The following is a 16898-nucleotide window of genomic DNA, read 5'->3' as shown; positions in this document are numbered from 1 at the left end:
GCAACATCGGGCCATTCGTGAGGGCATCTAAGCCATCGTATGACCGCCGGTGGAGTTTCTCAGGCTCCGGCAGCAACTTCGTGAGCGGCAACCTCGTAAGGCACTCGTGAGGGCATCTTGTCAAATCGTGTCATCTTCGTGTTATCATCGGTGCATTCACCCTCACTCTGATCGGGGCGAATGCCCGATGGCACCGAGGATAACAAGATGCCCTCACGATGGCCTTACGAAGGGCAAAATTGACACACGAATTCAACACGAAAATGAACCTTCGCAAGGTCCTTCGGCTATTTTTTGGCATGCCAAAGATTTTGCCTCCACTCACGAAGTTGCTGCCGGAGCCTGAGAAACTCCGCCAGCGGTCATACGATGGCTTAAGATGCCCTCACGAACGGCCCGATGTTGCTACGATCACAGCCGAATTTGAACATTTCCTTTATCGTGTGGCCATCGGGTTGTTTTATTGCACAACAAAATCATGTAAATATATTATGTAAATAACCCAATTTGTGTTCTGTGAAACTAAAAAGGATATAATATATTATTTTGAAGGACAGTTGACAGGAAATTGTTGTTGTTATGGAAACAACATTACGGAGAAAACGTAATATTTTCTACATATAAAGACGGATAAAAAAGTCTGAATATATCAGTACAGTATCATAGTACTGTAACATAATTGTTTTTGGTACTTTCATTGCAGTTGTATGTCTTAAATGTAATGTAAATGTTGCCTTCGTGTGTGGTTCGGGGCCATCTTCGTGCGAAATTCACAATTCCATATTTGTGTGTCCATCGGGTGTCAATTTCGGGACAGTGTGACAGGGCCTTTAAGGCAAGACATAAGCAGACTTCCATACTTTTGGAATTGTGTTCGTGCTGAGGGAGAGGTTAAAAAGAGAATTAAGAGGTGGAGCAATAAAATCTGCAGCTATCTTTAAAAAGAAAAGTTCTACGTTGTCCGGGCCAGCCGGTTTCCTAGGATCTAACTTGGATAATGCTTCATGAACAATACCAACAGTTAAAGGAGTAAAACTGAAAGGGTTTTCCAGACCACATTGTTCAGAGTCAAGGATTGGAGCGTTCACAGGAGCCACACAGCCAAACAGAGAGCCACAAGACACAAAATGCTCATTAAAGCAGAGCATAGTAGCCCTGTCTGATATAATGCCAGATGCTGTGGTAAGGCACGGAGGTAGCTCATTTGGGATATCACCAGTGGAAATCGATTTTATGGCTTTCCAAAATTTCCTAGGATTATTCAGGTTTTCTGTGGTAACCGACAAATAGTACTTTGATTTAGCACTTTTTATTTGAGATGTGAAGCTATTTCTTAGCTGCCTAAAACGTAGCCATTCTACCTCTGAGCCTGATTTCCTAGCCTTAGCCCAAGCATTATTTCTCTCATGAAGGAGACTGGACAGCTCAGCAGAAAACCAGGGATTGTTTCGTCCCTTCACTCTAAATGTACGCAGAGGTGCATGTCTATCTATAATTTTCATAAAACCAAGATAAAAATAAGACCATGCAGTTTCTACATCAGCACACAAATTGATTCTACCCCAATCAAAATCAAACAGATCATGTAAAAAACCCTGCTCCACAAAGTGTTTTTTGTCTCTCTTTGTGATGACACGTGGTTTAACCTTTTGGACCTTAGTGTCCCTAATTGTGGCTACAACACAGTGGTCACTCACATCATTAGCAAATACTCCCACAGATGAGTATTTATGTGGAACATTTGTTAAAATTAGATCAATTAAGGAGGATTTATTTGGGGACTTAATATTTGGGCGAGTAGGACTGTCTATAATCTAATAATATAACACTGTCTTTAGAAAATTCTACTTATTTTTTTGTTAAAAAATGTAATGTGGTGGATATCCACTACCTTAACTGTTACTGTTGTTCAGCCCAGCTGTGGATCAAATGGTCACTGTGGGAGGTGTTGGTGAGAACTGTGGCCTCCTCACCTTTCTTCACTTCAAATGTCTTCTCCTTTCTGTACTGCTGTGCCCTGCACTGATTCCTGCTGTACTCTCTGCACCTCCTCTCCTCTGGCCTCTCAATCTATTTTCTCTTTCCAGCTCTTCTGCTCTCCTCTCCTCCATGACAGCAATCAAAGTGACAGCTTTTCATACAGCAAAGCCTCCAGATGCAAACAACAAAAATAGCCTCAGTTTTCCTCATAGAGCCAGAGATGGACTGTGATGGCAATGAATGATGTGAAACATCTTTGAAAATAAGATGATGCCATCATTTGTAAGCCTGCTGTTTATCTTGAGGAACATCTGTATCTTTCACACATATAACAAATCATCAGTTGAACATTATTTTGGTCAGGTTATGTTTATTGTTTGCTGTTCTGGGATCAAACTTTTTAAATTCAAAAGGATACTGATTGTCACAGATTTAATAATATCAAAACGTTATCAATTCATCAAATATGTTTGTTGTTTCTCAAATTAATTATCACTTTTGGAATATTTGTTCTAAAAAATATATGACAAAAGCAGTTTTGAGTACAATTGATAAAATATCTTTGTGCGCATAAGAATAAAATATGCCCCAATATTTTAGGGAAATACTATGGTGGGTTGTTTTCCAAACTGCAATTTTCCAAAACAGTAAAAACTTTAAAACCCAGACCTTAGTCATTTAAACACAACATGAAAAACAGCCTGAAATTTCCTTTAATTTAATTTTGATGAGAGATACGCAAAATATTACCCAACCATAAGAGTTTTAAACTAATCGGTCAATAATATATTTATGTTCTGGAAAATACGTTTTCAGTACGTATGTAAACAAGGCCAAAATAAAAAATGTAACATCTTGTTCAAAATAAAAACAATAAACAATCATCATGACAATTGCCACCAGTATTCAAAAATGCACTTTATCATGTTAAGTTGTATTAATTAATACATTAAAGTAAGTACCTGTATGATTAAACACTAGGTAAAGTTAGCCAGCTGCAGGTTGCTTTCTATGACTTAGTATAACTTCAGTTATAACCTCGTCTAGCAGCCGTACTCGAGGCATGTTGGTCTGGACTGGAGCATCTTCTACATCTCACACTGTTACCGTGGTGATAGGTGATGATGAATCCATAATTGGGAATTTACATTGACTGTTACAAAAGGCTTATATATCCTAACACAATACAAGGTTACTGGACCTTGAGGTGTCGGTAAAAGGCTTCAATAAATATTAAGTGCTGTTTTTGCCTTCAAGGATCCTTTTTTTTAAATGTTTCTTGCCTTAATATTTTCAAATAAGCCTTTCTGTTCCTCTGTCAAAAAATATTCATAATAATTCTTTGTTTTGGTGTCCTTCAGGTAACATCAGAAACACAGAGCGGCTGAGCTATGACAAGCAGAAGAGCTACAAGATCATGGTGACGGCCTTTGACTGCGGTCAGAAGAGAGCAAAGGAGGACGTGGCTGTGCATATTGATGTGAAACCTGTCTGCAAACCTGGATGGCAAGGTCAGAGATAAAGAAACAGTCCCTGAAACACTTTTTAAATTCCTTTATTAACCTTGTAACAATTGATAGAGATGTACCTGACAGTTTGCTGGTAGAACATGGACCCTCATTTTTTGTTAAATATTCTTAAATGATAGCAACAAAATGTAAGCAGAAGGTGCATATCTTTTTAGAGTAGCCTTTCTCTGTATCATTTTAGATTGAACGTCTCTCGAGGAAAATCAGAAGACCTGACAAAAACCTCCAGAGGGAAAGTTGACTGGAGTGTTTTTGTTTTCATCCTTTAACATGCGAGAAGCTCGGCATTCGAGTCTCCCCTTCTCCCCCGCTGCTTCACCTGTCAGCACTGAGAGCATCTCAGGAGTCAAACTCACACAGAAAAGAAAGAGGAAGACAGGGAAAGATAAGAAAGAGAAAGGGAGGAAGAAGGAGACAATTCGGGGGAGGAAAGAGAGAAATAAACTTATAAAGAAGGAATGAGTTGATGGTTATTTTAAAAGTATTCTAAGTGATCCCAATTGGTTATTAAAACCCCCGTCTGTGGTTAGGAATTCCAAAGTAGCTGTGACACTTTAATTACATGTGGTATGTATTGCTACATAAAAAAGAAATACCGTGGTGTGGCATTAGTGAGATACATTTGTATACGATAATAATAGACAAAATATTTTTGAAGCGATTGATTTGACCTTATTAATTAACTTGATGTATAAAATACGTAGAATATCAGTCTCACATGACATTCACTTAAGCTGTTGCATCCATTTTGTGTTTTCCAGTTTATCAGACATATAAGGTCCAAATACTGTGTTGCCCATTACCATGAGATACTTGTTCACAATGATTGAATAGACATTTTCCAGCTATCCTAAAGAAACTTGCATACTCTCTACGCCTACTCATATTTCTCTGTGTGCTAATAGAATCATGTAGTTAAAGCAGACCTAATGTCACAGACAAGATCCTTTAGTGCAAGGAGAGCGCTTACTGAAAAATACGTGAATGCCAGTTGTTTAGGCTTTAGGGACACACACACATTGAGGGGAATGTCAGTGCACATCCGAGGGGTGGAGGTGCAGAGTGAGTCAGTATAGTGTTGAGAAAGTTGTCTGAAATGGCATTCAACTTCCTGTAAATGTAATCTGCATGCACTGCAAAGCAAAGGGGCCACTGATTTGGGGAAACTAACCCTAAACCAGAACATATTTTCGAAAAAGAGGAAGCACCAGCTGTTTCTCCAAGATCTTGCTTAATGGGAAAACATATTTTCTGAGATCCAGCTGGCACAACAGGGCAATCTTCTTTTAGCATTTGAACCACAAAGGAGCCCTTGCTATCATACCCCTTTAACACCCTTATCAATGTTGCGTGATTCTTTGGGATTTTGGCTCTGAAAATTGGCTTTACTGCATAATCCTGTCGTAAAACCATTAACCCATGGTAGCGTAAATGAATGAATAAAACATAATCCAATTATGCATTCAAATATCAAGTCTTTTTGGACACAACCTTATTTATTGTACGTGTGCAAAAGGTCAGTTGCTCCCCGGCATAAATAGAGGCTAATTATGGTTTTCTCCTCCTCAGCTCTCACTCCTCCACGCTTACCTGATCATTTCACTTTTTGTCTCAGGAGACTTGATATCATATTCTATATCCATGGAAAGAGTTGCCAGGTGTTAAAATAAACACAGACATGCACAAACACTTTCCTGTGCATTATACTAGTAAATCCCTTTCAATACTGAGGATCAAGGATTTCCGTACATCTGGGATAGATTTAACACTTGGGTAATGAATTATACAACACTTAAGCACAGGAGCAACAGGACTGACAGTTACAAGCAGGTCTGCACCTTCTTTCTGTCATGTTACCGGCCCTTCCAGTCTTCTTTTGATTCGGCACAGGGCACATATTTACTGAGAATATTCCAAGCCTGTGTGGTAGCCTGACCTTCTTTCAAGACCCACATGCTCATTCTGAAACCTCCAACAGTAAAACAGAAAGTCAGAGCAGAAAATACCGGACCAGACAATACCAGACAACAATTTTAGCAACAAGACCTATGTGGTTCCTACAGTGGACAGAGTTTCATGACACAAATCAATTAATATAGATGTTTGTAGCCTGTCATATCGTAAAGAATATACGGAAGGAAACAAAGTGTTTACATTTGCCATAGACCTATAAATCACATAATAATAGTATATGTTTTTTTTATAGCACATTCAAAGAAACTAATTCACAAAGTTCCTATGTATACAAATCTAATATGCATTGCAATAATAATATAATATTTGTAATGCAGTCAATAAATAAAGACACAAATAATGAAGGCAATTATTAAGAATTAAAAGCATACACAATTGTAATTAAATGCCAAATAGTCAAATGTGTTACCTGGTCATTATATCTGTCATAGCAACAAATGACACCACTGACATGACTAAACTAATAACTACAACACTAATGTTGGCCCTTAAAGGTTGGAACAAGCGCGTGGACTACGAGCCAGGGACTGGAAGCAGGCAGCTGTTTCCCAAGATGCACTTGGAAACGTGCGGAGGTCTCCTGTCTGGAGTAAAAGCGATGGTAGAGCTCCAGACCAATCACATCGGGAAGGGCTGCGATCGGGAAACCTACTCTGAGAAGTCTCTGCAGAAACTGTGTGGTAAGTAAAGAGAAAAAAGAAGAGGGAAAAGAAAAAAGGTTTAATTAAATTCCTTGTTTAAATAGTGTGATGCAATTTGAGAGTTGAGTGTTATGAAAGAGGTTATTATAATAATGAAAATAATCAATTTGTAGAAGATATTACCTCTTGACATCTTAGCCTCTGCACTGTATTCATTTGCATATTTACATTGCCATATCTACTTCTGGAGTCTAATTTGAAATATTCCTTTTGAGAAATTAGAATTCATCTGTGTTTAAACTCATTATTTAAACTTCTCTAAAAAACAATTAAAAGCATCCGTTTGAAATTTGGCAATTATCAGGTCACAAAGGCGGAATTAACATACCATGTTGTAAACAATGATCATTGCATAAACAGTACATGGCACATCAATCTTAGTTTATGGGCTAGGTGTTAGCAAATCTAGGTTTTATGTAGATAGTATTGTAGTAACCATAGTTTTGCAGAGGAAGTTTTTCTCCAGGTTGTTGCTCCAGTAGCCGCCATGACAGTGTTGTATCTTGTGATTGGCTGTTCCAGGAGCAGCGTCAAGCAGCACCGACCTACTTCCTGCCTCCAGCCCTGCCACCAACTGGACAGCGTCTCTGCTGACTGACAGCGGCCGGGACAGCGATCTCATCTACAGGTTCGAGGGACGTCAGGCTGCTAATATCCCGGACCACGTGGTGCCCCAAAACCTCACAGACCAGTTCACCATAGCAACATGGATGAAGCACGGTCCCAGTCCGGGCCTCAGAGCGGAGAAGGAAACCCTGCTGTGTAACTCCGACAAGACTGGTAAGAAATACATTTCCTACGTACGCATTGTTAAAAAACACATCTCCATAGTTTAATTGTCCTATATTTGAGAAGCACTTCTGCTTAAATTGGAAAGACTTTAAACTAATTAGGTCTAACATACTGGAATATTTTATTTATAATTTACTCAGTTTTAGAATAACACTTTAAACAAAACATGATAAAAAACATTGTTTAAGAAAATAACAATAGAATTAAACCCAGACTTCCGCTCACAATAGCAAATGCTCTTTGAAACTTAAAACTTTTTCCCGGCTGCCGAACTGAACTGAGCTGCCTTAACTGTGTAATTAAGCAAGCCATCTGCACACTGCACGCTCTCACAATGGTCTCACAGATGGCTTATTAGCTTACGAAATGTGCAGTCTGATCTTGTAATGCAAAACTGCAGAGCTGTTCGTGTTGAGCCACTACAATCTTATAAAAAAACTTTTTGGCTTAAGGATGTGAACGGTACCAGAAGGCTCAGCGTGAACGCCAGATCACCAATACTGTGTGAAAAACACCCATCTATTTTATCCCATCATTTGGATGGCCTAACTCTAGGGAATTTAAGGTGGGAGATAAGGACATAATAACTCTTATTAAAGCATTTTATGATAGCAAGATGTCCGTACTGACTGTTACCAGAAGGTCAAAAGTGATATGACATTCTCCCAGCTTTATAATATATATAAATAATATTATTTCACCCAAAAAGGCTATATTTATATTCAGTTGTTAATACTGACATACTTTAGAAAAGGTTAAATGTGCTATAGAGACAATAAATGATTGTACTGAATTATAACCCAACATGAAGTAAAATGGTAAAACATTAAATGTAAACACCGTGCCCCCAGACTACAGAGCAGTTTATTTCCTCAGACATTGACAACGGTCCACTTTTCTTTCACATGCTTACGACATTTTTAATTTGAAGGTTCACTCCTAACTTTATCACTTTAACAACCATATTTAATTTTCACATTATTGCTTGGACACGTTTTGGGGTTTTTCCGTCTGTCCCAGTTTTGTGAGCACGATATTTCAGCCTGCCATAACTATCCACTTGGACTAAAGGATGAACTGAGTAGAATTTGGGGATCAAAAGTAAAGGTCACTGTGACCTCACATACACATACCGTAAGGCTTTTTGATATAGTACAGTACAGTATGTCTAATACGATAATATGATGATGTGATGATTTCGAACACCGATGGATGTACACTGCCTCTTGACCTGGTGGAGGCATACAACCACAAGGCGGAATTGATCGTTTTTATCTGCAGTTATACGATTATAAAATAACAAAACATTCATTTCCATTTAGGAAAAGTAAGTAGAGAAAGAATTGTGTTCAAAAGAGAACCAGATTCACATCCACAACTAATCCCATCTAAAGCTGATTCAGTGTATTGTCACAGTAGGGGGGGAACCAATCATTAATTGCCATTCAATACAGACACCGGGGATGCTGTAGGACCTTTTTTGAAAACCAAAAAAAAAATCAATAATAATCATTAAAAAAATTATAACATCAGCTTATAGAATGCATAATCTTGTTGATACATACATTATATGAATAATGTTTAACTGTGTGACCATGTATGTTTGTGATCTTGCCCTCGCAGAGATGAACCGCCATCATTACTCTCTGTACGTCCACAACTGCCGCCTGGTGTTCCTGCTCAGAAGAGATGTCACCCAGGTCGACACTTTCAGACCCGCCGAGTTCCACTGGAAACTGGAGCAGGTGAGCTGTGTGTGTGTGTGTGTGTGTGTGTGTGTGTGTGTGTGTGTGTGTGTGTGTGTGTGTGTGTGTGTGTGTGTGTGTGTGTGTGTGTGTGTGTGTGTGTGTGTGTGTGTGTGTGTGTGTGTGTGTGTGTGTGTGTGTGTGTGTGTGTGTGTGTGTGTGTGTGTGTGTGTGTGTGTGTGTGTGTGTGTGTGTGTGTGTGTGTGTGTGTGTGTGTGTGTGTTTAGATGCAGGGTGATATTCTACATCAGGTGAAGGGCTATCATTATTTGCGTAGTGAAAGGAGAGGCTATCCATTCTAATTACCGGAGGCCCTCAATCACTTTCTTCTGCTCGCTGCATGAGATAAGAGGGTGGAAGACACTATTATCCTATGCACTCACTCTCACTCTCACTCTCACTCTCTCTCACACACACACACACACACACACACACACACACACACACACACACACACACACACACACACACACACACACACACACACACACACACACACCACAATAATAGGCCCACAGTGGAAAGTCTGTCTAGTTAGAGGTAATAGCTCAACCAGCAGCGCGTCTCTATTGTCTGTCTTTGCTTCAGGAGAGTTGTTAAACTAATTTACCGTATCATAAATCGAATCGATAGATTTATGATTCGAACATTATAAAAGTATAGAGGTAGACATGTGGAGATTATTCGACTGAACAAAACGTGATCCGTCTCTTAAATGTTTGTCAACCACAAACCTTATTTCGAGCTATTTTCCAAAACCCTATGGAGAAATTGCATTGCTTTTTGGTCGAGGGAACCGGAAGGAACCCATGCGCAGCTTACAGTACTTCCGGGTTTTAGGAAGCGTCACTGCACCGATCTATTGGAACATATGAACTTGCTTCAGCTTCACAGATTATATATATATTAAAATGTATTTTCTGTTGCACAGTGCTTTTCCTACTTTAAATATCCTGCAGATGTACACACTGGTATATAACCTCTGAATTCTACAAAAGAATACGCACATTAGGCAGGTATGAATATAAAGGTTTATATTCAATGTTCTAATATGAAGTGGTGTTTGTTTAAGTCCTTCAGAAATGTTCTTGAAAGAAAGTCAGAAAGTATTGCTCAATAACACCTTGGTCAGGTGGATGCTTTAATGAGAACCGGCTGAAGGTCGTCTAGTCATGTTTTTCACCAGGCGGACGCTTTGTGAAGAAAATATTACTTTAAAAAAAATATATAAAAATGCAATCATGATAAACCAAAATGTCTCCATTACACAACTCTCCCTGGATAACTAATAATGGATCGTAGATGTAAATCTGATCTAATTATTCAGCCTTGGGATCAACATATGCCTAACTCACACTGAAATTGTTAGAACATGCTTCATGATTACAGCAAGATATTAGGAGTTTTTGCTGCACTAAGCAGATTATAAGAGATTTGTATTGTATTTGGGTCTTTCTGTCTATTTGTGCCCATGGCTGTGTGACCCTGCATCAGCATGTTTGTCTAGTCTTATGAGAACTGTAATGCTGGATTTACCCAATTTACTATTTCATCCTGCATGGAAAAAATGACTGTACAAGGCTTAGTCTTCTTGTGCTATGCAGTCAGTCTTTGTGTGCAGGCAAATATCCCAGCGAGTCTTTGTTGGCACTATCTCCTCCTGTGCCGGTGTGTACCCTCCAACCCTGTGATTGTTTGTTCTAGGTCAAAGGTAGATTGAAAAGTGTTTTTCTCGATCCAGTGTTTTTTCTCTCCTGAGGCCCAGAGAGGTGTGTGTGTGTGTGTGTGTGTGTGTGTGTGTGTGTGTGTGTGTGTGTGTGTGTGTGTGTGTGTGTGTGTGTGTGTGTGTGTGTGTGTGTGTGTGTGTGTGTGTGTGTGTGTGTGTGTGTGTGTGTGTGTGTGTGTGTGTGTGTGTGTGTGTGTGTGTGTGTGTGTGTGTGTGTGTGTGTGTGTGTGTGTGTGTGTGTGTGTGTGTGACACAAAGAGAAGGGCAGCCAAGTAGTGACTGCTGAGTTTTCTTAGCAAAAGAGCAAACGACCCCAAGTTTTATTTCCATCTTCCTCTCTCCTTCTTTCTGTTCCTTATTATCTTTCCTCTATTCTCCTCTTTTTCTCTCCCTTTCACACTGACAGTACATCGATAACAGGGATCCCATTTGCTCCTCTAACTCTTGCGGAGTGTCACAGAGGAAGCATGTTTTGCAGTCAAAGAGAATATGTGATGAGTTACAGTACAACTCGCTTGTGCAGAAACTTTCATGAAATATAAATGGAGGCTGTAGGTTAATGAGATATGACATCATAGGAGCACAGTCCATTTGGGCAAGTGAAGGAAACAACTCTATGATCATCAATCTGTGAAGTCGAGTGCAGTTTGCTGTACTCACGATGTCATAATGTGCTTTTTATGGTAGTGACTTCCTGCATATTTGAACATGTTGTGCACTCAACTTCTTTATTGAGTTGACATGCAGGTGGAAAGAGCAGTACATTAGTGAAACTGCTTTGATGGATTCTTGTGTGAAAACATGTCTTTCAGCTGGATTGACGAAAGGCTACTTTCCACAGAGAAACTGGTGTCTTCACCTCTTTTCTTTTAAACAATTCTGGCCTATCTTCGTGTTGAATGTCAGTGCAAAATGATTGAGTCTAGAACCAAACCATTACTTTTGAATGTGAGATGCTGAAATGAAAATCTGATGTGTGCCCTGGAGCAGCACACGATATTTCAGAAGTGAGCAGTGCTTTTGAAAACTGCCCCAATCCTTAAAAAATATAATATTCTTCTTGGATTTATGGAACATGCCTATTGGGTGACTGCACAATAACTACATTGAAAATCCAGGCACATAAATCTTTTAAGTTATTATTTTGTTTTATTGATAACAGTCATCCAACACCAACAATATGGTAATTGTTTCCACAATGGTACTTTATCACAAGATTTTCTGTTCTTAAATCCATTATGATCTTGTATCTGCACAAATATCAACATTACTTTTGAGTTATTTATTGAATAGTAATAGTTTGAAAGATTGATTAAATATTTTACAGGACATCTTTTTCTCATTTGCCAGGCACAAGGAGTTATAAAACAGTGCCTTTAATTATTTATTATTATATAAAGTAGTAAAGATCCATGCCGTATAAATTCACATATCTTAGCGTCAGCTTTTCAGCATAAAGCATTCCCACTAGCAATTTCTTCAGGAATTGCATTCTCTAGTTTCAGTAGTTGTGTGCTATAATGTATTTACAAAGTGTGAAGAGGAGGCAACTTTAGAATAGGGAATCTGTTCAGGTCACTTAGAGTCAAACTACTAGCTTATTGGTGATGAAGAAGACTTCACTTTAAAATAGGGAACATATTCTAAGATATAAATACCTAATTTTGAGTTATTTAGACACCATTAACACTTGTTGTAACAATTGTTACATACGAATAGATCATATTAAGTGTTATTATGGTAGAATTACTATTCTTGTGGTACTACTGCCTTATTAGGCCCATATTGAGCAGAGCATATTAAGGCCAAAACTCATGTACAACAACTTCCTTACTTGCAATAAATAAGCACTAATTAGAGGGTTATTGAGGAAAAAGTCTCAACTAATGGCTTATTACTTGTAGAATAAGGCATTAATAAGTGTTTTATAATGACTAATAAAGAGCCAATATACTGCTAAAATGCATGTTAATTAACAACTAGATGATGGTTAATTTGTGTACCTTAATATAAAGTGTTACCGGAAGAGGTGGCTGCTGGGTATCACAGCTGCCTCTGACTCTCCTTGTTCCTCCAGCACTTAGAAAGGACACTCAATGGCTTCCGCAGCAACTCCATTTAGCTCTATTGATTTTGCAATTCTCACCCTGAGAGGGGAGGGGAGGGATGAAAGGAAGCTGGCAGAGAGGAGTGAGAGAAAGGTTTCCATTTTCCATCGATCGAAAAACACTGAAGGAATGTCACATCTGACAGAAACCTTTACAAAGACATCTACACGCCTGTTTTTCAGTGTATTTTGGAACACAACTGCACGCACATGCACACACACACACACACACACACACACACACACACACACACACACACACACACACACACACAGGAATACCTATTTTCCTTTCTCCTTTCAGCCTTGATAATAGAGAAGGGGATGGATTTCTCTACTATTTGTACATTATTCACTGTCCTTGAATCTAGCAAGCCTATCAGTTTAGTCCAGCTGTTGGAAAGATATTTACTCACAGCCACAAAGTCCTATACAAATCTAGAGCCATTCTTCTGTAATGTGTTGTAAGTCAAAGATGGTAGGAATGGGTCAAACATGCAAGCAAAGTCACACAAAGCAGAGGGGAATGAGGTAAAGTAAAGAAGCGGACATTTTCCCTATCGGGGCCTTTTTATGCTAAACCTTCTTCCAGTTTGAACAGCTTTATAAGTTTGCCCGGCACAGTCTGATAGAGGGCGAGTGTGTGTGGTATGTGGCATTAATTTAAACCCCTTTCAAATAATGTGTTATGTACTCACAGCAGGGTCGTTATAGATAAAACAAATCTATGTACACAGAAGGGTTTTCGCAGGTCTGAGATTTGAAAAGCTTTAGCTAGGGGTCAAAGGTTTATAAATGCTGGCAGCTGATCCACAGCAGTCCAAGATAACTGTGCTGTTGACGGGGCCGGTCATGAGCTGTGAATTACAGATAAACCTTTTCGCCAACTTCACAAAACAGCTGCAGACCCCCGCTATTTATCATTGTGTCAAAGTGTGATTGTCCAGCGGTTGGAGTATCACACAATCCCCCTCATGCTTGGCTATATAGCATATACAATTATCTGCCTGCTATTATCATGCATGTTGTGCCGCAGCAGTCTCTCCGTCCTCTGTCGATGAGAAGCATCTCTTTTGTTTCTGAGGAGATGAATTGGATGGCGTTGATGTTGCGTTGCTTCTCTGCCTGTTTGTTGTAGATACCAGGAGAGATTGAAGGGCCTATTCAGGGAGTCCTATAGTTCCACAGAAAAGTGTTTGAGTATCAGTATAGCTGTGCACATTAGAACAAGAGGCAGTGTGTGTATCACTATCATCTCAAAATTACATGTTTTTTGTTGTTTTTCAGTCACCATCACATGTTATCCAACATGGCAGTGTTTATTTACTTTCTGGATTGATACTGTTGGCTTACAAGGACTCAGTATGAAGCACACTTTGTATAAAAAAGCACCAACTGGCAATGATGAAAAGCACATTTGTTCCTATTCTGTGAGAGCAAAACAGACAAAGACAGAGCAACAGATGAGGTATTGAGCGTCGCCTCTAGCGGATACATCTTCAGTGTGTGTTTATTTATTTTCTCGGGTCTATTTTTCCAACGACCTCATTTGAAGGCTTAGCTGTACTTTGACTGCTTCAGGCGCTTACCCTTATGATGCGGATGCATCTCTCGTGTGCCTTCGCAGTGTGTGTGAGAGGGAGCAGCAGGAGGCTTATTGCCACTATGTGCTACTTATGTACCACTCAGCAGACATGCAGAGTGACATTGGCATCCCATCAGGCAGCATACCAATGTACTGACAGCTTGTTTACTTTGGGTGAAAGATGCCTTCCCTCCTGCTGACCCGAGAGGTAAAGCTTAAATAATTCACTGATATTATATTACTGCACTAACCAAGTTATAACCTTTGAGATACAAAAACAAAGAAATAGATTTCCTGCATTAAAACGTAATTTCAAAGCACCTTTGACATGAAGTATATTTCATCTTATGACTCACTCTTTGTTTAGCAGTTTCCCGTGTGTCACTGACATGTATCATATAGCTTCTCCCAATGAACATACTCTCAACTCAACTGAAAGTTGACCTTGATGCAATTTTTTTATAATACATTTGTTGAGTCTTACATGACATGTACTCCATCTAACATTAGGCTCATGCTTTTGCTGCTTCGTATGACATGTTAAATGTGCACGCTGTTGAGGATCTTAGCAAAGCTCTTTTCTTTCTTTCTTTCACGTTTTTCATAATTGTTTCTCTTTTTTCTGTATGCTTGTCATTCCCTACCACCACACTGACACATAATAGGCTTGCATCAATAATGCAGTGGCACAGCAGTGGCAGAAGAGAAAAGAGGAGAGCAGAGGAATGTGAATAGGTAGAAAGGAGATGAAAAGGGAAAGAGAAGAGAGGTGCAAGTTAGGAAGGAATGATGAGGTGGAGGTGGGGATAGCAGGAGATGGGAGAACAGGAGGAAGTCGTTCACACAAAGGGCTATGAAAAAGAATAGATGAGGAAAACAGGGTAGTGTTGCCTAAAGGCTTATCTTCCTTTACATTATTCGTGGAAGTTAAATTCACAGAAGGTAAGCAATCATTATGTCTGAACAGCAATAACATCAGCACAGATTTTTCCAGCACCAATCATTATATTATTTATTATAAAAATCAGTATACCCCTCACATCATGTGTAATGGCTTTGACCCGTGGTTTTACTGCCAAAGCAGAATAAAAAGGCATGCCTGTTTATCACATCCAACGCATCTGAACACTGCTATATATTATGGTTTGTTTCCATATGAAGAAGTCTCCTCCCATCCCATCCCATAGCTCCCCAATGCATCAAAATAAACTTGACCCCATTAAAGGGCTTCTCAGCGGCCCACAGAATGTCCTCATTATTCTGTTTATGTCAGCAGATACGAAATGTCCCATTGCTATTTGTGAACAAGGGGTTGTGTTTGGTTTTCCTTCTAGCATCACGCACAATAGGCCGATCTAGTTCATTACCTGAAACCTATAACCAATGTTCCACACAGAAACAGATTCGGGACTCTGCTCTCCTTGTTACTAGTTAGTCTAGCTCACAGCGGACAGCACCTAATTGTTTTGCCAGAGATCCTTTGGGTGACAACTTAAATTCAGTCTCTAGACTTTCTAGGTCCAATTGGCCAAAAGATCTTCTTTCTTTACTGCCGATGTATAAGATGAATAGCCTCTCGTAAATACGCCGTGGCAGATTTCCCGAAGATAGACGGGCTTATCTCCTGTGTTTTATTCTCAGCAATAAAACACTTCTATTGCATGGTAATATACTCAGCAAAGGGATGTGACTCCGTAAGCTAGGGTTTAGTTGGCAGCATCTACAATCTGAATCGTTATAAAGACAGGAGATGGCCAAAATGAGAGAGGAATGATCAGAACATGTCTGGATATCAATTGTGCAGTTCTTGATCCAAACCATCACAGCTCTAAAAGCAAGGAAGTTATCTATCTTAGAGAGACACCATGTAGGATTATAAGGATAAAGGACTCAACATATCAGTATGACAATGTTCACGGGGCTGGTGAGTCCACTACGGACCTATCTCTGGGAATAGTGAGAGGAAGGATAGCAGGGGGCGTGGCTATCCTGTGGCACAACAAGCTGGAGGCTGTCATTAATGTCATCAGGCTTGAAGTTGACTAGTGTATTGCTGTACAGATCAAAATGAATAACGAGGAGTTTAGCATTCTCAATGTATATACACCATATGAGTCACAGCATAATGAAGATGAATACCTGAACAGACTTGCTTTTATACATTCTTTTATTGTTGATAATCATTCCTCCAGTGTTTATGTAGTGGGTGATATGAATGCTGACATATCAGACAAAAGGTCCTTGTTTGCTAAGCATATGCTACAGTTTTGTGATGATAACAATCTTATATTATCAAGCCAAATACTTCGGCCTACAGATAGCTATTCATATATAAGCGAGGCCTGGCACACAACTTCATGGCTTGACCATTGCATCAGCACTGCTCATGCCCATGACATTGTAAGATCAATTGAGATTGTGTATGAGGCATCAATGTCAGATCACATTCCTTTTATAATGTCACTAGATTATGATAGTCTCCCTGAGATGTCTCAGGAGGTTAAAAATGCCTGTACCACTAAAGTGGACTGGTCCAAGCTCACAAAGGAGGATAGGCTATTGTACTATGGGAGAACTGATGTCCTATTGAGTGATGTATATCTACCCAAAGTGGCAACTCTGTGTGTTGATGTGGGTTGTAATGAAAGCTCTCACAGTGAAGACCTCTGTAACATGTATGATTGTACTGTGGGAGCTGTATGGGAGGCCAGTAGACCGTGCTGTACCTACTCTAGGAAGAGACACAACGTCAAGCCAGG

The 16898-nt window shown here is 39.5% G+C and overlaps 1 protein-coding gene across 1 annotated transcript in view; it reads left to right on the top strand.

The window, feature by feature from the left end:
- Positions 1-16898, top strand: part of clstn2a (calsyntenin 2a) — a 55629-nt gene that overhangs the window by 9332 nt on the left and 29399 nt on the right. Inside the window, exons 5-8 of the mRNA XM_034104849.2 lie at positions 3342-3491; positions 5978-6163; positions 6707-6964; positions 8600-8721. Coding sequence (XP_033960740.2) covers positions 3342-3491; positions 5978-6163; positions 6707-6964; positions 8600-8721 — 716 coding nt within the window. The remainder of the gene's footprint in view (positions 1-3341; positions 3492-5977; positions 6164-6706; positions 6965-8599; positions 8722-16898) is intronic.

The sequence above is a fragment of the Pseudochaenichthys georgianus genome, chromosome 17, assembly GCF_902827115.2.
Source record: "Pseudochaenichthys georgianus chromosome 17, fPseGeo1.2, whole genome shotgun sequence".
Lineage (NCBI taxonomy): Eukaryota > Metazoa > Chordata > Actinopteri > Perciformes > Channichthyidae > Pseudochaenichthys > Pseudochaenichthys georgianus.
The sequence above is the reverse complement of the archived record's forward strand: the minus strand, read 5'-3'. Positions and strand labels throughout refer to the sequence as shown.